At 38.5% G+C, this 23,188-nt stretch overlaps 1 protein-coding gene across 7 annotated transcripts in view; it reads right to left on the reverse strand.

The window, feature by feature from the left end:
* The window catches only part of CREBRF (CREB3 regulatory factor), a 55,803-nt gene that overhangs the window by 18,357 nt on the left and 14,258 nt on the right, over positions 1-23,188 (reverse strand). For 2 of the 7 annotated variants that reach the window (XM_027605048.2, XM_027605049.2), the window contains exons 2-8: positions 17,971-18,159; positions 15,911-16,036; positions 14,639-14,674; positions 13,188-14,274; positions 5,735-5,929; positions 4,099-4,288; positions 2,497-2,570 (exon numbers count right to left, since the gene is read on the reverse strand). In XM_027605048.2, the coding sequence (XP_027460849.2) occupies positions 2,497-2,570; positions 4,099-4,288; positions 5,735-5,929; positions 13,188-14,274; positions 14,639-14,674; positions 15,911-16,036; positions 17,971-17,979 (1,717 nt within the window). In that variant the 5' untranslated portion in view covers positions 17,980-18,159. Of the gene's footprint in view, positions 1-2,496; positions 2,571-4,098; positions 4,289-5,734; positions 5,930-13,187; positions 14,275-14,638; positions 14,675-15,910; positions 16,037-17,956; positions 18,160-21,564; positions 21,693-23,188 lie in introns of those variants that run through there. The other 5 variants (XM_027605050.2, XM_027605051.2, XM_027605053.2 and 2 more) reach the window with 5 other exon arrangements.

Genomic DNA, 23,188 nt, shown 5'->3' on the forward strand with positions numbered 1-23,188 from the left:
TTGGGCACTTGATCTTTAGCAGAAACAATGATGAATTCATTAACTCCTGTGTTTACATATTGTTAATCCTTCTCCCTCTAATTTCCAAGTAAATTCCATTTTAATATCTTAAGTGGTATAAATTGTTTAATTCTAAAATAAAGGAGTTAGAAAGGCAGGGTATTGTGCTGTGCTTAATTCTATGTAGTACAAAACATATAATGCAGAATAACTAAGACCTTCAGAATATAAAAGAATAAGGATAATGGAGTAAATTTTTCATAAGGTTTATTTCACTCTGAGATTACTTCCTTCTCAATTTTTTAATGCTAAATATCCTTCCTTGTATGAAATTACAGTAGTTGTAGATGATATTCTTTTTAACGTCTTCACCTGGCAAAATATAAAGTTCACAACCTTACAATTCCCAAATCCCAAATTCTTTTTCAAATGTCACTGACTTGTGAATTACAAATTCCAGAAACTATTGGATTAATAGGTAGGTAATGGATAATAAGTGTTCCACAAAACTAACAGATCGACTGACAGATATTTTGAGGAAACGAGGGCACCATTCTCTCGAGAAATGTACCAGAAACTCTAGGAAGAATTTTCAAACTACATGTGGCAAACTGCACGAGAGCCTCTCATGGGTTCTGAAATGACTTCTAAACCAATAGTTAAGTCTGGCCGTTCTTTCCCAGAAACTGGAGAAGAGAAGCTAGTAAGAAGTGGAAGAGAAATAAATGAATGAGAAGATCCTCTTCCTTCATGCTAATTGAGAAGAAAATGTAACTTTTTCAAGACAGGCCTTTTTCTACATGAAAATACGAGATGCTGAACAGGAAAAGGAAGGTCTTTTTATTTTTTATTTATTTTATTTTTTTTTATAGTCAGCTTTAGAAACAAGAAAAATTTAAGAGAGCGATCATAACTCAATTTGAGATAGAACAACACATCCAGAAACACATATATGCCTGGCCCTTACCAACTCCCCAGGTGTTCCCTACCCCAGAATATATTTACATCACAGACCAAAGCATGTGTGGGGGGCTGTGCATTAGCATATATACAAATGCAAAAATATCTGGCTATACACAATTATGGATATACATATATACATAATTATGGATAAATACATTAACTGAACAACACACAAATAGATGCCTACAACTGTCCAAGGAAATAAGATCCAGAAGGCTCCCAATGGTCCATCACATCTCCTTGTAGCCCAAGTCATCTGCTTCTAAAATGAAATATGAATGCCTATGATATTGTAATTATTATGTGTATATATACTCACAGAGCTCAAAGTCAGAATGCTTCAACAGCAAGAAAGAATAATAGGAAAATGGGTAGATTTCCTTTCCAACAAATCAACTATTGTTTTACATAATTCATTTACCTGCTGACAGTTCCTGAGTGGCCATTAATATATAAAACCATCAGCTCATTTCACAAGTTGTAAACTTCACAATAGAAAATCCTCTTTCTGCCCTCACAAATGGAAACAAGATAATCAAGATAAAGAATTCAGAAAACTGCACAAAGTTTACTGAGCACCTATGTGCTAGATGTCATGTTGGATTTCAAAACATTTCAAAACATTTTGAAACAAATAATAACTGATCATTTTGCCACTCATCCACTTTCAGATACAACTTAGCCCAAGAGCTGTATGGTGAAGAAGACAGTTTTAGAGGCAAAAGAACATACGAACTCTTATGACACCAGGCTTCAGGGATAGTCAGAGAGCAAGGAGGAAAGGAAAGGTAGTTCTTACTGCAGAAGATCAAAACCAGAGCTTTCCAAACTCTAGTGTGCTGTAAAAGGGTTCCAGGTGTTTTGAGATACTAATCCTCTCAGCCCATAGGGGCCTCTCCTCCCATGAGCAGCCTACTCTGATAAATTCCAAGATGCCTCAGAGATGATAATCTTTACATGTGCCATGTTGTGAAAGATTGGGAGGTACCGATCTAAACCAACAGTTCCCAAACAAGTGCTAAGAGAGTTGCCTAAGAGTAATATAGGGCAGTGTTAAAAACATGGACTCTTTTGAGTTCTACTTGCACAGATTCCAATTCATCGGGTCTGGGAACCTGTGAGAAGCCTAGAAATCTGTACTTTTAACATGTACACAGATGATTCTAATGAGCAGTCAAATCTGTAAAACACAGATCTAAATTATCCACTCAGAGATTAAAATAAACACTAGTCACTAAAACTGGCTAACGCAGCAACACAATTGTAAAATGAAGTAGGAGATTATTGTGGTCACAAGTAGACAAGCTCTTTAGGGTAGAGAGGAGATCTGGCATGGGGAGCCACAGATACAGACACTCATTAAAAGGAGAACATGAATGAGTAAGAGTATGTAGCTTACTGAATGAATGGACAAAAAGGAGGCTGGCCTAAAACTTGGCAGCATACAGGGAAAGCAAGTAACAAAACCAAAGAAAAAGAGAGTGGTCGGCAAAGTATAGGAGATTAATCAAATTCTTAAAAGTTTAGGTTTACCATATTCTGTGTTGAGGCCCCATAATTTCACTTTATTAGCTTCATACTGGGCTTTTTTCTTTAATCGACAAGCCCTGTGAAAGGAAGGAGCAATTAGTTTACTTTTTTTTTAAGTGAACACTCAGAATATACTTCTTTTTGCTGCTGTCAAACATTTTCTAATAGCAACCAAAAATCACTGCCTATTGATGTTTATATCAAGGAACTCAGTATCCAAAAAACACACAGTATAATCATTAATCCAAAGTGATTTTTGAAAATTTTAGTACATGTCCAAAAATAAAGTTATGATGAATACACTAAAATAAACAAAAACTGACAGTACCAAGAGAATGTAAAGTAAGTGGAACCATCATATGTTGCTAACTGGGATATGAAATAATACATACTGCTACTCTGAAAAACAGTAATTTTTTTAAAAATTTACTTTATTACTTCGTTAATAGCTATTTTGACAATTTCTTATGAAGTTAAACATATACTCCTGGGTATTTACCCAAGAGAAATGCAAACTTAGGTTCACACAAACACCTGTAAGTGAATATTTATGGTGGCTTTATTCATAATTGGCAAAAAGTGGAAGCAGCCCCAATGTCCTCATTTGGTGAATGGATAAACTGTAGTATATCCCTACAAAGGAATACTATTCAGCAATAAAAAGGAACTACTACTCTGCTCAACATGGATCAACATGAATCTCAAATGCATCATGTTAAATCAAAGAAGCCAGACTCAAAAGGCTACATATCATATGATTCCAACTATACGACATTCTAGAAAAGGCAAAACTTGGGGACAGAAAACAGATCAGTGGTTGGAGGGATTAGGGGTGGCAGAAGGGTTCCCTTTACAAGGAGGCATGAGGAAATTTTTTGAATGGATGATGAAAAATATTATCTTGATGGTGGTGGTGTTTATATGACTGGATATGTTTGTCAAAACCCATAAAAGTGTACTATAGAGGAGCCTGGGTGGCTCAGTTGGTTAAGCAACAGACTCTTGGTTTCAGCTTAGGTTGTGATTTCAGGGTTGTGAGATCGGGCCCCACATAGGGCTCCAATGCTCAACTCAGAGTCAGCTTGGGATTCTCTTTCCCTCTGCCCCTCCCCCTGCTTTCAGGCGCGTGCTCTCTCTCTCATATAAACAAATCTTTTTTAAAAACTCCATAAAAGTGTACATTAAAAGGCATACATTTTACCTCAAGTAAATCATACCCCAATAAAAAAACTGACTTACCACAAAACAAAGAAAAAATAAAACTATGATAAATTTTTTCATTTTTTTCTTTAAATTTTTTATTGTTATGTTAATCACCATAATCATTAGTTTTTAACAAATTTTTTCATTTTTATAATATAATGCACTTGAGTCCATTCATCTCTCCCCTTTAAAAGCATAACACCATCTTTTGGCATCATGAAGCGTAAACAAAGCGTAAATACCATCTTCTATTTTTAAAGGAAAAATTACAATGCTCTCATTATAATATTTATAAAAGCATATTTCTGAATAAATGGTTGACGGTTATCTATAAAAGCTCACTGAAAGTCTAACCTCATCACCTAGACTTTATTTACACAGGTGAACACGAGTAGCATTTACCTGGAAGCCAGCTTATTTTTTTCCTTCCTTGACCTTGGCCGGGCTGTTAAGGGAAGCTCACTGACCGGAGTCAGATCACTAATCACCTTATTCAGTTTCCGTAGTTCATTGCCTATCTGGAGCAGTTTTTTAGGATTTGGAGTCAGGTCTTCTACATCAGTTCTCCGTGACTTCTTTACTGCATATTTTCCTATAGATGGTTTAAAAGAAGTTTAAGGTAGATCATTTTATTTCACCAAAGATACATTCTACAGGCATATTTTAAAACCACATTTCTCCCTTCCCTCTTTTTTCTTTTTTAGAAGTCTTGGCATGTTTCAGAAGTCTCAGCACGATATGCTAAAAGGGCTAGCCTCCTCTCCTTCTCACCTTGTGCCTGCAAGAAATTGGGGAAATATGTCACAGCTCCAGTCTTTGCCAAGTCCTTCTCCACCTTAAAGTTTCTAGCCCTGGTACGACAGAATCTTAATTATATGCATGGTGGTAATAAGGATCGCAAACTTCAGGACTGGAGTGCAAGTTCACTGCACCCAAAAATCAGGGCTAGGGTAGAATATACACCCAGAAAAGAAATAGGAGATTTTACTCAAACCACGATGTTTTGATGCTATGATTGAAAATTTCTCAGACATATACTCTCGTGCTGGACTCAAAAGGCCAACAAATAAGGACTGTCTTTTTTGAAAGCTCTTCTTTGGTTAGTTTGATAAATAACATTACAGGAGACTTGGGGATCTTGCCCTATCACTGCAGGTAAGAGGGATAGCCTGGTCCTCTTAACTACAATATACCAAACAATTTTCCTAGTACTCGCCACGTGCTACCTAAAGTTATTTATTGGACCTGTCTTTTCATTTCTTGTAGAAAACTGATCTGAAGGCAAAAACTAGGTCTATTCACTAAGAAACACTAGAGTACAGACTGAGTGCCAGTGGAAAGGGAAAATGAGGTACAAATATACTTCTGATATAATTCCTGTGTAAAAACAAAATTGCTTAGCAACTTACATCTGTAGCATGAGAGATTACTAAAACTGTTCAGAGTGCCAAACTTACTAGTGCCCTCCCCCTTTTCAGTACAGATTTTGGATCATACAAAATAGAAGAAGAAATTCTACTTAATTACATCTTCCTAGGTTCACAACTGTAAACTTCACCTGCCTAAGATTATAAGCTTCTCCCAACTCCTATCATTCAACTCCTCTCTCCATTTCTTTTCTCTACAATCATTCCCTTTCCTCTCCCCTCCTCTTTTCTTCCCATTTCCATTTGATTCCAATCTCCCTATTTACATTTCAGCCTGGAGACGAGACAAGAATGGAATAGAAAGATGCTGGAGCCCATTCCCCTTTCTCCCCAACCCTTCTGGTTTATTGCAACTGTGAATAGAATCAAGAATCAATCAGCAGTCTCCTGGTCACTCGTTTCTGCACAGAGCTTCCTCCCTGTTTAGGTGATGGCTCTCACCACCAGCAAAAGCTATTTGTGAGTATCTCTGCAGTGATAACAAATATAGCAGCTCTACTGTTCCTCTCTCCACTTTGCTAGGAAGGGCTGAATATGTAACTGAGTAAACATTATGGTTTATGATCTCTATTTAAAGTGACACGAAATGTTTGACCACAATTCCCTCTCACCATGATGTAAGCCATTTTTCTGATACATATTACTTGGCAAGGTGTCTCGGTTCCATTCAGACGGCCTCAGCATCCTCTCTTGCTGTGACGGGGTGAGCTGTTCACTGTACTCCCAGAAGTACCTTCTTTTACCTCTCTTCCGAGAGGATATTGAAGTCATCTCCTTCAAGTCTTCCACAGAATCATTTTCATAGCCTTCAAAAAAAAAAGGAAAGAAATTTGGGACTGGGGGGGCTTAAGTTCCATAAATTTCAATAAAGCAATCAGGGCAAATAAAAAGATCTCTTCTATTTGTCACCTGATATATTTCCTTTCATCTGAAAACATCACTGGCATGTCAAAGATAACAGACTAGGTCTATAAAATGACATTTAATATGGAGCTGTCTAACTCATAAAATATTCAGAGACTAATAAACACAGGTAACTATACTGTTTATTCTCCTTATAGTTCTCTTTGGTTCATATAAGTTAGTGTGTGACATCCTTTTTTTGTATCTTTACATAGGCTCTCATTGAGAGAATAATGAAATATAGCTCCAGGAATGTCAAATGTACCATTAGATCATGATACTAAGACCCCACACTGTGATTTTAGAATGACTTCCTCTTAAAATGTGTGCATCCAAAACATTCCCAGACAGGTGTGTGCATTTCTATGATAGTATCCTACCGGTCAGAATTTTGTGAGGCAGCAGTGCTTTTCTGCCTACCTCCCACCCTACCCCTTTGGTAAAAGTACAAAAACGAGAGTTCTCACACAGTCTCTCAAATAAAAACATATATGCCTAGTCTAATATTTTACTGGAAACAATCTGCATTTACTTCACTTAAGAAGTTATTTTCCTCACTAATGGGGAGTTTCAGAAAATAATTACGAGTTGCTACAACTGTTGGTCAGACCTCACGCAGGATGACCTACAAATCTAAAATACCCTCAGAGAATGCCCATCTTAGTGTACTCCACATCATTACCACTATGTACATAGGGGAATGGAGACGGGCCCCATGCAGGACGTATGTAACACTACGGTGGCCAGGAAAACTTGGGTAGCACCGGCCAAGCAAAATGACCATTTTGTCTCCTAAAAACATGACTTCTCTGGAACTGACACTAAGAAAGAGATGACACCTGCATGTTTTGGAAAAAAGAATTTCAGAATTTTACCAGGTTTTCTTCAGATTAAGAATGAATCAAAAATATGGCTCCATTTATATGACATTCTGGAAAGGGCAAAACTGCAGGCAAAACTAGAAAGTGGTTGCCAGGAGTTGGGGGTGGAGGGGGGGCTGACTCTAAAGGAACATAAGGTGGGGGCAGCTGGGTGGTTCAGTCTGTTAAGCATCTGCCTTTGGCTCAGGTTAGGATCCCAGGGTCCTGGGATCGAGCCCCGCATCAGGCTCCCTGCTCTGCGGGGAGTCTGCTTCTCCCTCTCCCTCTGCTGCTGCTCCCCCTGTCTGTGTGCTCTCTCTCTCTGTCAAACAAATAAATAAAATCTTTAAAAAATAATAAAGGAACACAAGGGAAATTTAGGGGTGATCAAACTCTTCTTTATCTTGATGGTGGTAGTGGTTACCAGCACTACATGCACTTGTCAAAACTCACAGAAGTTTACACTTAAAGAGAGCGAATTTCATACTTGTACTTATTATACTTCAATAAACATGACCTTTTAAAAAAAAATCAATTTGGAGACCAGAATGATTTCAGGGCAACAATCAAGAGAAGCTTCTATAGCACTGCTGGTATTCACAGCATTAAAGTGCACATGCGGTAGTTTAAAACAATATGGCAAGGAATGTGACAGTAAACTTTAGTTCTTTATTAAGAAATGATGCACGAGGGGCGCCTGGGTGGCTCAGTCGTTAAGTGTCTGCCTTTGGCTCGGGTCATGATCCCAGGATCCTGGGATTGAGCCCTGCATCAGGCTCCCTGCTCAGCAGGAAGCCTGCTTCTCCCTCTCCCACTCCCCGTTTGTGTTCCCTTTCTCACTGTCTCTCTGTCAAATAAATAAATAAAATCTTAAAAAAGAAAAAAAAAGAAATGATGCATGAGTCACACAATCATTTCTAGAAATCTGATTTTTAAAAATTGTTAGATACATAAAGCAATGACAACTTTGGCCTATTTATTTCTGCCAATGTGACACTTCAAATTAAGGATTTCACCTTGTTCCAGTGATCAACCTAGCTTTGGGAAAGATGCAAGGGCCACACAGTGCCACCAGAAATGGTGTTTTCGAATCACCTGGCTCCACCAGGCCAAGAAAAACTTACTGGCTCAAACTACTGGTTCACAGAGACTAACCTAGTATGGCTGGGAACACCTCCACACAGGCAGATGGACCAACAAAACACTCCCAACTTCCCACCAATGTTAAGAACTGGTGTTACACACACACACACACAAACCCCAAAAAACCAACCAACCAAAACAGAAACAGACCCACAAACACAAAAAACAAACCATATACAAGATTCAGAGGGGGAAAATAGGTAAAGGGGACTAAGAGGTATAAATTTCCAGTTACAAAGTCAGTCAGTCATGGGATATAAAGTACAACTCAGGGAATAGTCAATAATATTGTTAATAATTTTATATGGTGACAGATGGTAACTAGATTTAATGTGGGGGTCATTTTGTGATGTATATAAATACTGAATCACTGTATTATACACTGAAAGTAATATTATATACCAACTATAATTAAAAATAAATAAAAATTTAAAAAATAAGTAAAACAAACAAAACAAAAACCCAACCTTTGTATGGTGACAGACAGTAACTAGACTTATCATGGGGATCATGTTGTAATGTATAAAAGTATCGAATCATTATGATGCACACCTGAAACTAAGAGGATACTGTATGTCAATTATACTTCAATAAAAAAATAAGAAATCTACCCTAGCCAAAGCATAAAGGAAACTTTTTCATATACAGCTTCCTCAGGCATCCCATTCCTCTGACAATTTATTTGATATCCTCCTCCATTTAGCAACTCTCCTCAGGTGGCCTGGATTTCTGGCAAAACACTGTCCTTCTCATTTAATGTACTTACATATTTCACTTATAGATATTTTATTTGAGACTTCTAAGAGCCCAATTAAAAAAAGGTGTTATTAACCCCATTTACAAAAAGAAACATGCTCATGGAGGCTTTAAGCGAGTTGGCAGAGTTGGAACTGACTCAAGTCCCATGACTCAAGGAGTCTTACTCCTACTGGGCTTCTTTACTTTTCCTGTACCCACCTAAATGGTCTAAACGGATTTTTCTTTACATATATCCCATTGTTAAATTCAAAGAATAATAAAGATTTTTATTTCTTCCATCCCATTCAAATTAGTTATCAGTTTTATTTATATATGTTCAGCCTTTTCCAAAAAAGCATTTAAGGGCCATCAGTTCTCTTTGACCTAATATTTTAACATTTTCTAATAACATACACCATAAATTCACCATAACACACATAAACACAGTCACATGCACACAATGGGTTTCTTTAAGATGGCCACTTTTCAATACAGAGACCACTATGAGCAAGTAGAATGCAGAAAAATTATTATTCCCAGATCACTGGTCTAGCATTTAAGGTAATTAAATCTCTCTCAACGTATATTCTAAGGAACACGATTATCGTAAGATATGCCTTCATCCCCAAGTGAGTTCTGTGGTCAAATAAGGTTTAAGAAACTCTCATCCTGCATCTCTCTCTTGCCGAGTCACACTACACACAAGCAGATTAAAAGACGAAGAAATCAGGGGTGCCTGGGTGGCTCAGTCATTAAGCCTGAGTTCAGGTCATGATCTCAGGGTCCCGGGATCGAGCCCCACATCCGGCTCCCTGCTTGAAAGGAAGCCTGCTTCTCCCTCTCCCACTCCCCCTGCTTGTGTTCCTGCTCTTGCTATCTCTCTCTGTCAAATAAATAAATAAAATCTTTAAAAAAAAAAAAGACAAAGAAATCATAACAGTAACTAAACCCACTCAACTCTAAGTTCCATCAAGACAAGGATCATGTCTGTTTTGTTCATCTCTGGATAGGCAATATCTAATACACACAGTGCCTAAAACAAATGTAGGCACTCAAACATTTTTTTCTTTTATCAATTATTTATTTTTATTTATTTATTTTTTAAATGTTTTATTTATTCATAAGAGTCAGAGAGAGAGAGAGACAGGCAGAGGCAGAGAGAGAAGCAGACTCCCCGCCTAGCAGGGAGCCCGATGCGGGACTCGATCCCAGAACCCTGGGATCATGACCTGAGCCGAAGGCAGACGCTTAACCATCTGAGCCACCCAGGTGCCCCACAAATCAATTATTTGTTTAATGAAACATTTCCCATGAAGCCTTTTCCCTTTTCTTTTCATTTGCTGGACCACCATACTGATCTAACTCATTCGTTCCTGACATGATTATCAAATGGAAGTCAAAAAGGCTACATTTATTGTGTAAAATTCTAACCACACATCTCTGGTTAGTGCAGACTACTGGTAAAGTCAATCGTGAAAATGTTTAGTACAGATTACAAAACAAACTTTCATTCTGGGGGCCCAATTCTTAGTATTACAACCATGTAATCCCAATGACCCCAAACGGTCATAGCCTGTTCACAGAATAGGCTCTATTAAAACTTGGGAGCAAGGCCAGAGTAGGGACTGAAACTCCATTTTACACCTTTCCTGGAGCTTTGTAGGCTCAGGCACTGTTGTAGCCAACTGCCAAGAAACAGCATCAAGGGAGCTAGTCATCACAAAAGGGCCTTTGTAAACTGCTGCAAATTAAACCAATCAACCCACTCTAAAACTAGCACTCTGAAGAAACTATAACTATCCACTTTTCTGCTTCAAAGAATTTCTTCCTGCTTCTCACCAATAATTCACTTTTGCATTCCTGAAGTCACTTGTTTAGCTCTTTCTTCCAAGAAAAAGGGAAATTTTCATTAGCAAATGTGAATAAAGCCCAAATAATACCACAAAATAGTGTTGATTTTGTGGTTAAATCATGTCGTTCATTAACATTTGTGAGAACTGTCCAAGTAATACTAACCAAAGAGGCTTTATTTCAAGTCAACTGGAAGTGACTGAATTAAATGCCATCCAAACATTTAGCATTGTTAAACAGAGCCAAGAGGAGAGTTTTACTCAGCCAATGCATCTCTGTTTCAAAGCAGAGTTGGTTAACACCAACAAGCTCACAAATCAGGATTCCTCTATAGGAGACAAGGCAAGAGAATGTGGCATGACAGGACAACACCAACTATAACACTGGTGCCCCCTCCCTGAGTGTCAAAAGGTTGACAAAATGGAAATGAGGGTCAACTTACTAAGTGATCTCTCTTCACAGACCTATTCATCTCTCAACACATTTAACCAGGTAAAAATACATTAAAAGATAAGGATGAATTTAATGTGCAGTTGAAAGCTAAAGAAAAGCAAAACTACAACCACAAGTAGGGTAGACAGTACAGTCCTTGATGATAGCAGGATTTACTGACTCCCTCTGATCTACATGTTCCTTTAAGCACCTACTGGGAAAAGTATCTTTCTCTACACTTTCCATTTCTTTTAGTTATTACCCATCTCCCCTTTGTCTCACCCTTCCCCTACCCTTCTACCTTGATCCTAAACACGGAACTCAAAGCAATAAGGCTGATCGGTCAGACATGGGGCGCCTGGGTGGCTCAGTTGGTTAAGTGACTGCCTTCGGCTCAGGTCATGATCCTGGAGTCCCGGGATCGAGTCCCACATTGGGCTCCCTGCTCAGCAGGGAGTCTGCTTCTCCCTCTGACCCTCTTCCCTCTCGTGCTCTCTCTCTCTCAAATAAATAAATAAAATCTTTAAAAAAAAAAAAAGGCTGATCGCTCAGACATGGAAGACTACTCATAGATAGCACTCTGGTCTTCCCATGGGAGGGAGCTATATAACTTAACACTAGCTATAAAGACAACTTTCCCTGAAACATTTCAAAGCAGATTTTTTTAAAGATTTTTAAGTAATCTCTACACCTAATGTGGGGCTTGAACTCACAACGCCGAGATCAAGAGTCACATGCTCTAGCAACTGAGCCAGCCAAGTGCCCCTCAAAGCAAATTGTATTCATTTGTTGAGAGAAAAATTTTCCTCAGTAGAAAAAATAATTGTTCTATCTAGACTATGCAGAGTTCTAAAGTAAACCAAAAAAAGGCATAAGCCCTTTTCCTCCAGATTAAAGTACTTTTCCTTACTTGAAACTTAACCCGAGTCAAACAACTTGGTTGTATCAAATACACAAATCTAGGCATTTGTGTAATAGGAAGATTTCACGAAAGGAAAATCTTTCAGCAATAATAGTGCTTCACCAGCTACAATATATCTACCATGGCTTAAAAACTTTTCTGAAAATTAAATACCAATCTTTATACTGCCAGAAATTCCAGCAATCGTGTAACAAAAGGGCTCTCTTTGACAATTTCTAAGGTTTTAAAAATAACAGTTTTTTTATGTACAAGTTACAGCACCAACATTATTTTTTTTAAAGATTTTATTTATTTATTTGAGAGAGAGAATGAGATAGAGAGAGAGCATGAGAGGGGAGAGGGTCAGAGGGAGAAGCAGACTCCCCGCTGAGCAGGGAGCCCGATGCGGGACTCGATCCTGGGACTCCAGGATCATGACCTGAGCCGAAGGCAGTCGCTTAACCAACTGAGCCACCCAGGCGCCCGACCACCAACATTATTTTTGAAGAAAATAACTTTTGCTTAAATTTGAAGATCTTCACTTCTTTGTGCATTTTGAACCGTGTGCCACTTGGCAATACCATTTTCATAAATACTGCACAAGCCAAAAGTGGCAACAGCCCAAGCATGTAAATGCTGAATGAAGTGAACCAGTTCTCACAGGTTTCATTTTCTTTCTCCCTTTTATTTATATGTGCTGTATAGAAATAAAGCAGAGTATCCTTTATGCTCATTAAATCATAGCACAGATTTTTCTTAAATGGAAAAATACCGTGTGAATGAAAGATGGGACAGACACAAAGAAAATGCTCTTTTTTACATTATTCATTAAGTAGGCCTTCTTGGTTTTAAGCATGAGTAATATAAACCATCATTACTTGGTTTACCATTGTGGGCACTCCTAACTTGCCTCAACTATAATAGAGGGGGACATGTACAGAAATAGGAATATGTTTAAATCAATCAATTCTTGGCATCTTTGCATAGCTGCTCAAGAGAGTAACAAATTAGGTCCCTTAACATAAGATAAATTAAGAAGAAGCCCTCGAAGAATCAGCCTATGAATCACTATATGAGCAAAAGTGATCATTTTAGAACTGCCTGAATAGAAAAAAAGCAATTACATATCTGAACCAAGATATTAAGTCACTTAATCCCCAAACTAAGACAAAGAAAACATCCATATCTCAGGATAGGAGAAAGGTCAGTCGGGTAAGTCTCCAAGCATTACCATACCTGGCTCAGAGAAAGTGTCACTAATATCATCATCTTTGTCATCTTCATAATCCTCTTCCTCCTCTTCCTCCTCTTCGTTTTCAGAAAGTTCGTGCTCACTACCAAATCCTTCATCATGGTCCTCATCATCAACATCCTCCTCGTCTTCCTCGTCATCCTCAGGACTGCATTTGGTTGGCTGTTCACCCAAGTTGTCAGAGACAAAAAGGGAGTAATTGTGCTCTTCTTTTTTCTGGGATGAATCTGAGACCAATGTGCTGGCAGAAAGGCTGCTACTCTCTCCTGCGGCAATGGACCCAGGACCCTCCTGGGACAGGGGACTGAGCAATAGTTCCTGGGCTTCTTTAAAAGGCAAAGCTGGAGTGGCATGACCCTGAAGAGGCTCCATCCCTTTTCTCTCGGGTCTCTTTGCTACTACACCACAGTAGCAGGTATTCTCCTTTGCTGCATCTGCGTGAATCTGGCTCAACAAGGGCCGGCTCTGCTGCACTGGGTTGATCTTTACCTTTGCCTTTTTTACATAGTCTTTACATTCCACATGAAAGTTCACCTTGTCATTATGATACATGTTGGTCTTCACCATGATCTGTGTGCTTGAAGTGGGTTTACTTGCTTTTTGGACACAGTCTGACAAAGGGACCTCAGCCTGAAGAGTTTTAGAAGAACACACAGGGGCAGCTGCTCTGCTTGAGATCTTTTTACTAGGGAATGAAGAGGGCAAGGGATTTTGTTTGACACTGAAAAGTGAATCAGGGTAATAAAGGGAATCGGAAACAGACTGAGAGTCCTCACTATTAAGCTGGGCCAAAGTTGGAGTTTTACTTATGACCTCTTCATCTTGGTAAGGGCTAGAAAAGTCATCAAGACCCAAGTAATCCACTTCTTTTGTTCCCCAGATGTCACAGCTGGTTAGTTTGGTGTACTTTGTTAAGTCTTCACAGTATGTATCCCACTGCTCCCAGTTTGAGGTTAAAGCACCCTCATTATCCAGGACATCTGTGAAAGACTCCAGATTTTCAATGTCTTTGCAGTCCTCCAAAGAAAGGAAGTTGTCTCTAGGATTCTGTTGATAGTTCATCTCTCTGTCCTGAGAAAAGTTTAAAAAAAATCGCACACCATATTTTAGGAAAGAAATATTCACCTCCATCCTCACATCCATGTACCAAATTGATAAATCAGTACTTGACCTCTGGTCTGTTTTATTTTAAGATAAAGGCTATTTACATGTCACTTTACCAGTCCATATAATATCATTTCCCTGGGCAAGGAAAAAAAAGGGAAAATATGCCCCTTTAGAGGCTTAGGTATGGTCTAAATATCAAGGGCTCTTGAACTTTACTATAAACACTCTTCCCGAAAAAGGTTTACATTTCCTGATATTTGACTTAGAAGGATTTGGGGATCTCCTCTGAAACAAGCTTCAATTACAAAGCAAATAATGAAGACCTTACCTTCATCACAGACGAATCTGTCTTCTTAAGTGAGAACTGAAATACAGAGGCAAAGTGCAAACCAAAGAAGAGTTGAAATTCCACCACAGAAGGATAAGATCTTTGGTAAGACCTTGTTAACAATGCTTGGGCATGGGGACTACAATACTCCTCATGAGTGTGATACTCCTCGTGAATAGAGATGGGATTTTAAAAATATGTTAGTAAAACTATGCAGCCACTAAAAAGAATGCAGTTAAAGTCTCATGTACTAGCATGAGAGGCTGCTCACCAGATGTCTTTACGTTAAAAGGATCAAGTTACAGAATACTGAATCTATGAATGTGTCATCCAATTTAAAATACTCATGTATTTATATATGAACAGGAAAAACTCTGTTAGGAGTACTTATCTTTGGGGAAAAGGGTTAGAAGGTGGAGGTTCAGGAAGGAAACGAGGACATTTTCGGTTTGTTTTGACTTTTCCATTTGGGGCCTTTCTTGTTTTGCTTTTGCTTATGGGTGTGTGTCTCTGTGTTCTAAGAGCTTTAAGGAAGTACAGTTTGCAGACCGCAAAATTCACCTGTATTAAGTGTACAATTCAATGATTTTTTAGTAAATTAACAGATTTGTATATTTAGTTTTGCATTCATGTTGCTTAAGCTGTATGTAATTAAATTCTTCTTAGGAATCTTATTTACCTCGAGAATAAGTGATAAGTATACCACCTGGAATTGCTACTTTTACCTCATATTCTCTGTGTCATATGCTTTGCTTAATGTTATCATTTTTAAATATCCCAGTTGAAGAGTTCTTCAGCAGTCAGGCATAACAAAAAAGACAGCTTCCCATCCTCATCATCAAAAACTGGACTTGAATATATTTAGATAAACTCTCCTCTTATTATTTTCTTTTATGTGTGTGTGCATGTATTTATGTAAAAATAACAATTATTTTATAGTCATAGTCATATTTTAAAATTCCAGTATAATTAACATATAGTGTTATATTAGTTTTAGGTGTGCAATATAGTGATCCAACAATTCTACACATTACTCAGTGCTCTTAATCCCCTTCACCTGTTTCACACCCATGCCCTCATCCACCTCCACTGCTCTTACTATTTTCAATGGGTTCATACAGCCTTCTAAAATTACTAGACTGACAGTCACAAGAATCAAACTTGACATCCTTTTTTCTGTTCAGGCATTTATAAATAAAAAAACTATACCACAACATTTTTACCCCAATTAAATAAATCAATTAAAGCAGAATCCAAGAAAACGTTACTTACCAGTTCATACATGAAATCTGGATCTGAACTGTTTGCTAAGAGATCTGTGCTCATCAAAGTCTGTTCTGAAAAGGTGTGGCTTCGAAAGGCATCCCCAAAAGGCGGATCCATTCCGCTTACACTAGGCTACAACAAAGTGATTTTAACTTTAGAAAGTTAAAGACTACTGCAAGACCACTCCAAGACCAATTTATTACACGCAACTCCCATACCTACTAACTTATTAGTTTCACAACAATTCTGTATATTTTCTACTCTTTAGCACATTTGAGAGATTAAACATTAAACTATGAACTTAAATTAGGAAAATAATGAAGATGCATTAAAAATAGAAAAAGAAATAGTGGCAACTGTTAATAATACCTAACTTCCAAAAATTAAAGCTTATTTAGCCACTAGAATCAGCATTCACTACCCTAATGAGTACTTTTATTCGGCTATATAACATTTCTTCAAATCCACCTCTAACAACATTCCCTCTTCTATCTCTCCAACATGGAGAATTCTCTATTTCCTGGGGTCTGCAGAGATAGCAAGTCAGTCTCATTCTGTAGTCCTAAGTGAGTCCAGTGTCTTATTTCCCCAAACAATCTGGAAGACAATCTGGGCACCTTTAGTGCAACCAATGCCTCCAGGAATGTGGTGATGAAAACAGGATCAGTCAAATATCCAAAAATCTTACTGGTGAGACCAGAAACTTGGGCATGAGCTCAGTAGCCTTAATCCTGATCCCAGAAAAGGGTACAATTCATTCTGTAATAAAGAAGGGAAAAGAGACTTGGCACCCAGAGTTGATGCTCCTTCTTTTCTCTCCACCCCACTTTTCCATTCCAACATCTATATAAATCACTCCAGAGGGAAGTCAGGGCCTACACTCCTAAAGCAGCCCAAGTAAGTGAAAAGGCCTCCCTCTGAAATCTAACTTGGATGAAGGAAGAGGATGTGAAAGAATAAAAATTCCCTCTTTGCCTTTTTGTTCTTATTCTGCAAGTTTTTGCTGAAACTTTAAAAAAATTCTATCAGTCTATTTGCTTACATTTCTCTATTCATATACCTTCTACCTACCACAAACTGGCCTTCTTACATGCTCTCCTCTCATGTTTTTCTTTACTGGTACTTCCCAATCCAGTCTTTTCTTTCTCTAATTTTCCCCAAACCTACCAGGCTGCAAGCTCAAAATAAGTATGTTATAGCTCTAACTTCAAGTATTCCACAAGTAACAAATTAAACTCTGAATGGGAAAGAACTCCAAATCAGTATGAGCCGTCCACTTGGCCCAGAGATTGGGGTGGAGCTAGGCCACTGGTCTTCTTAATATCAGCTAGCTTTCTTTGCCTTTGCTACCTGCCTCTGAGCCACTGGAGAATCCCAGCAAGTTGCTTATTTTCTGTGCTCAAGGCATAACTCTGCTTGGCCCTACCTGAAGCCACCTAAGAGTCCCTGCCCTCTCATTTCTAGGTTTCTCCTCAGCACTGAACCCAAAGAGAGAAAGGCATAAGAGCTAACCACTGGAGGAGGACAGGAAGAAGTCTGGATGTGCAGTGGGGACACACAGGGCTTCTTTTATTATTTCAGAGATTGCCTCAAACCAGGACTGATCAATTCAAAGTAGTTACCATAACATAAATAGATCTGATCATTCTCAATAATCTTTTGTGAGTATATGTGTATGTATGAAAGAGAGAAAGGTTGAAATCTCTCACCATTTCCTCTTAACTACTTTTAAATTCAAAAGGCATAAATGGAAAGGAATAACTGGGAAACAGGAAGTAGACAAGGAGATGGAAGTGGGCTTTCTGTGGCAGATTAATTTTCAGGGGAGTTGGGTGAGCCCGCCCACAGCCAGCAGATCTGTCCCCCTTCTAACCAACTTTTCATTCACCAGGTTTCCCGTGTCAAGCTCATTAAATTTCAAAGCTGTAGCAAAGGAGGAAATAGAAAATGTCTTAAAATGTGAGTTTGTCAAGTTGTGTTAAGATTCAAAGAACTTACAGAACCAAGAGTACTGACTTTCTGCAGTGGGAAAATATAAAACTTTGCACCTACTCTGTATGATTTACCTGAGGCATTTCCAAGCCCAGATCCTGTGAGTCCGATCCCAAACTTTTTTTTTTCCTTGTTTGTAAATTCTTTTCCAGCTTTACTTTTAATTTCACGATCAAAGGCGATTTCAGGTTTTCCCACAATGCCTTCAATTCAAATGCTTGGATCACTGCTTTTTATTTATTTTTTAATATTTCTGTGTGAATCTGTCAAACAACACAAAGTAACTTCACTGAGCACCATTAAAAACAAGTTGACCTTTCAAAAATGACATTAACAAAGAACATTTTAAAGGAGTCTTATAGTTACAATCTCAAGAATTTGGTCATTTCTTGGTACTAACTATCCTGAAATTCACCATTTCTCTCTTTGTTTCTAAAAAAGGATAGGTCAATAACCAATTGGCAACATTAAAAAAAAAACAACCCTGACAAAATTAACTGAGGCCTATCTTCCTGAAATACATCTAAGAGATCTATTGTATCTAATGTTAAAGTAAAGCTCCCATTCACTTTATGTTCTGTATGAGAAAATGTCACAACATTTAATTCCATCTATTGTATAATCATTACTGTAAAATTAATCTACATTTTATATCTCTTATAAATCTACAAGAAGAGTAATGAATACATAAAGTCAACAATGGAGGGTGCCTGGGTGGCTCAGTCAGCTAAGCGTCTGCCTTTGGCTCAGGTCATGATCCCAGAGTCCTGGGATTGAGTCCTCATAGGGCTCCTTGCTCAGAGGGGAGCCTGCTTCTCCCTCTGCCTGCTGCTCCCCCAGCTTGTGCTCTCTCTCTGACAAATAAATAATTAAGATCTTAAAAAAAAAAAAAGGCTGTTAAAAAAAATTATTCCAGTAAGTTTTTAACATGTTTATGCTGAGGGAAAATAAGAAAATACCCTGCAGAGGGGTTGCAAGGGTTAAATAATGATTGCAGATCACCTGGCAGAGAGTCTTAACTGTGGTAGAGCCTTAAATTTAAATGTTAATTCCCTTTTCCCTCCTCTGTGAAGGCCTCAATTAAGGGGGTCTAAACAGCTATGCCCATTTCATCATCTTTTCCTACATCAGGGGTCCTCAAAGTGTGATCCCAAGACCAGAACCATCAGCATCAACTTGGATTGTGTTACAATTGCAAAATTTTGGGCTCCAGCCCAGACCAACTACAGCAGAAACCCTGGGAGTGTTTCTCCCAGTTATGTGTTTTAACAAGCGCTCTAGGCGATTCTGACTCTCCCTAAAATTTGAGAACCACTGTCCTGCACTCAACACCTTGCTCTCATTCAGTCTAGTTGCAATATCCTTTCTTAGACTGAACCAATTTAAGCTGAGCTGCTCCATACTTAACACATCTGGACTAGAGGCTTAGGTGTACATTACGTCAATTTCAAAGGCCTCTGCAGAACAAGTAAGAGACTGTCAACCAGAGATTCAATAGCTGTTCCACTTAATTAGATTAGTAAATTGACAACCATTTCTATTTCCTGGATCTTTGCTGGGCTCTCCCCTCTGGTGGGCTGTCATTCCTACCTTGCTTTTCTAGCCTAGGAAACACCATTAAGTGCCCAGCCTGGGCCTATGAACAGAATTAACTATGCATTTCAATCCCATGCTACAGTTTAGGCTCCTGACAAAGGCCAGTTCTGGTCCAGTTCCTCCTTATATGGCCTCATGCCTTGATCCTACTGCTGATATATAATCTCAGTCCTAATTCTTCCCTTGATTCCTGTGAGAAACAAGGTCCGTTGCCCTTTCTTTTTTTTCTTTCTTTTCTCTTTTCCTTCCTTCCTTCTTGGGGTGGGGAGGGGCAGAGGGAGAAGGAGAGAGAGAATCTTAGCGATGTGGGGCTCGATCTCACAACTCTGAAATCATCACCTGAGCCGAAATCCAGAGTCGGTCGCTTAACTGACTGAGCCATCTGGGCACCCTGATCAGCTGCCTTTTCTAGATCTATTACTTCCAACTCCAAAAAGGTGTATGATTCAAGTGATGCATTCAATGAAGTGGGTCAGTATAATCCTGGTCTATAACCTGGATCTGGGAGAAAAGAGTGATACTCTCTAAAATCTTAAGTTTACCCTTACTAAGCAACAGGGCTGAAGACTCGAGAAAAGATTAAGTTCTATTAAATAAATACTCATTGCCATCAACTAAAGACACCATCTACCAATAGCTTGGTTTATCAGGGAAAACAGTGGACAAAAGAGGGCTAAGTTCTAGTTGCAGCTCTCATTTGCAAACTATGTAACACTGGGTAGGTCAATCTTTCTAAGCCTCTTTCTCATTTCTAGAAAGAAAACAATACTACTAATAATACTAGTTTCCTAGCCACCGAATCTTCTAAGCCATAAAGCCATAAAATACAAATGCAAATAGAGGTAACCCCACTTTTTGAAGTTTATGTTACACCACTTCGCTTTTACGAAGACCTACACTGGTACCTGTTTTTGCTAACTGAAGGAAATCCAAAGAGGATTTGTGTTTTTATGAAAATAGGTGAAAACAGTGTTAAGCGTTTGTTGTCCATTGGGCCATTACAGAGGCAGAACACAACCCAAGCACAGCAGCAGATACCCTACCCAGCTCCTTCCCTGGGAACCACTCAGCATCTCAGTACCAAGTTGCCACAGTTCTGAACTGTGTCTGTGAACATCTGTGCTTTATCTCGATTTATTTTGTGCATGCATTAGCAAGATGTATCCTAAGGTATCAGAAAATCCTATGAGAGGTTATTTTCTGGGCCTGGGAATGCTCAAAATTTTTCCACATAATTAATGGTAAGTGCTTCTCCACTTTATGCCATTTCAGCTTACGAAAGGTTTCATAGGAGCACTCTACTTTTGCATAGCAGGAGAAACTTTTTTTTTAAATTTTATTTAAACACTTGACATCAAAACTAGGTTGTCAATGCAGTTAGCAAAAAGAGCACTTGTTTGGAGCACTTGACAGGAGACTTGGAATCCAGTTTTGATCCCATAATTAAAACTAAGCAGTCTTATGAATCTGAGCAAGTTATTTAAATTTATGCCTTAGCACCCCACTGAGGAATGACAATTATTCTCCTTTAACTATATCAGGGATGTTATGAGAATTGAATGAGATATTAAATTAGGATGTACTAATAAAATAAATCTGAAAGGTGATTATTATCAACAGGTATATTTTGCCAATGCTTTCCTTTGTGCCACACCTACTCCATCTCAGAAACTCAACATCTGTGACGGCTACTGGCAGCAAGGCTGAATGTTTTAAAGACACCATTTCCCAAAGAGAGGGTATCCATCATGTTAAGAGTTGAGCATTTCCTCCTGGGATAGTTAAAGGTCCTTAGTTGCTTTTCCCAGCAGCAAACAGGAAGGGTGAAGGGCCAATTTTACCCCAAGCAGTAAAAGGTCTTTTCATTCTCTGAAACTAATGACCCAAGGTCACAACCAATTATCTTTATCCCCAAGGTTTTGCACCCATTTTCCAGAATTCTTGGTACCATTCCAAGTACCAATTTCCAAAATTCTTGGTACCATTTATTGTGAAACGACCATGAACAACAAAATTCACCACCCAAAAGTGGAAAGAAAAGAAAAAATAATAAAGGTTTCTACAGTAATTACCATTGCACAGAATCTTCCATAATGATACACTGCTCCCAAATCATCTCCTATACCAGGGAGCCATATACAAAGGGTATATTGATGTTTAGATGGCCAAATAACAAGAGGAAGGTGTAACAACTTGCTCTTCAGGATGCCTTCACACTTCTTTGGGCTTAAGAATATCCATATTTTACTCACAGCTTTGATATTAAAGTTATGTACACTAAAAGCAATGGTCTAATTTCCCAATGTGTAACCTAAGAAATATTTGTTCCAAGGAATGTTAAATGGTTATTCAATAAAAGGGTTATGAGGTTTAGAAAACACCACATTAAATAAAACTGATACATTGACTCCATGTAGGGCTTCTTGCAAACGTTAAGGTGCTAGGTACTAATGTGCATTATAAATCACCAAAAGGTGACTAGCGCAGATAGGATTTCCCAAACTTCCTTGATCCTAAAGTCCTCTACCCTGCCCTCAAGCAGACCAAGACTAGTGTTATTAAAAACAACTACAAAAAACCCACAAAACCCTAAAGGAAAGGCTAAATCAATTTCCTAGTTAGGAATTCCTTTTTTTTTTCCCCAAAGATTTTTATTTACTTGAGAGACAGCGCACCCAGGAGAGGGAGAGGGAGAAGCAGACTCCCTGCTGAGCAGAGAGCCTGACACGGGACCCTATTCCAGGATGATTGAGCCACCCAGGCACCCCATGAATTCCTTTTTTTCGCAGCTCTGGCTCATCAGTTCTCAATACAGTTTTGTGACTCTTTCAAGGGAAAGAAGACTGTTGTCCATCAGAAATATCTGCCAACAGATTTTCTGTACCTGGGCTCATTCAAAACTATTCAACAACAGTGCCTAGGCACAGGAAAATACTCTGTTAACAGAAAACTGGCTCCCTGAAGCAATGTGATAGGGGTTCAGGGCAGGCTGCCCCAATATGCTGCCCTCACATATTATTTTTAATTGAAGTTACTCAAGAAAGAGCTAGTGCAATAAAGACACTCTGACCTTCCTCTGTCGCCCTGAAAGCAAGAAATAAATTTCCCCATGTACCCTCCCTGCACCTGGGAGAAAGAAAGCATCCTTAGTGCCAGAGATAGGCAATTCAGGGCCAAGAAGGCTATATAAATAAACCTTATTTCTTCATTAATTTGCTACCCCAAGCCCAAACATCTTTGTCAACTCTTAACAGATTTATTGTTTCTTTGTCTAAAAGGTATAAAAGTTGCCTGCTTTGGTCACTTCTTTGAATCTCGTATTTTGATGAGCTCCCATACACATAAAATTAAAATTTGTTTTTCTTCTGTTCATCTGTCTTGTGTCAATTTATTTATATCAGACCAGCCAAAGAACCTAGAACCTAGAAGGGAAGAGAGGAAAAGCTTTCCTCTCCTACAAATGATATGGAGCAAATGACTGATTTATGAGCAGTAATGGTATCACTTGAAGATGGCCATGGCTCAATATCTTTCATAGCTTTTTTTTTTTTTTTTTACCAGGTCCTACCCTGGTTTTTTTGGTTCTCTACTTGAAAATATGTTGAGGCTTACTATGTACATTAGGCAAGGCAAAAGGTGAAGTAAGGTAAATCACCAATAGGTAAGGCCAAAGGACTTTTACCAAAAGCTCATCCC

The sequence above is a fragment of the Zalophus californianus genome, chromosome 5 (assembly GCF_009762305.2).
Source record: "Zalophus californianus isolate mZalCal1 chromosome 5, mZalCal1.pri.v2, whole genome shotgun sequence".
Classification (NCBI taxonomy): domain Eukaryota; kingdom Metazoa; phylum Chordata; class Mammalia; order Carnivora; family Otariidae; genus Zalophus; species Zalophus californianus.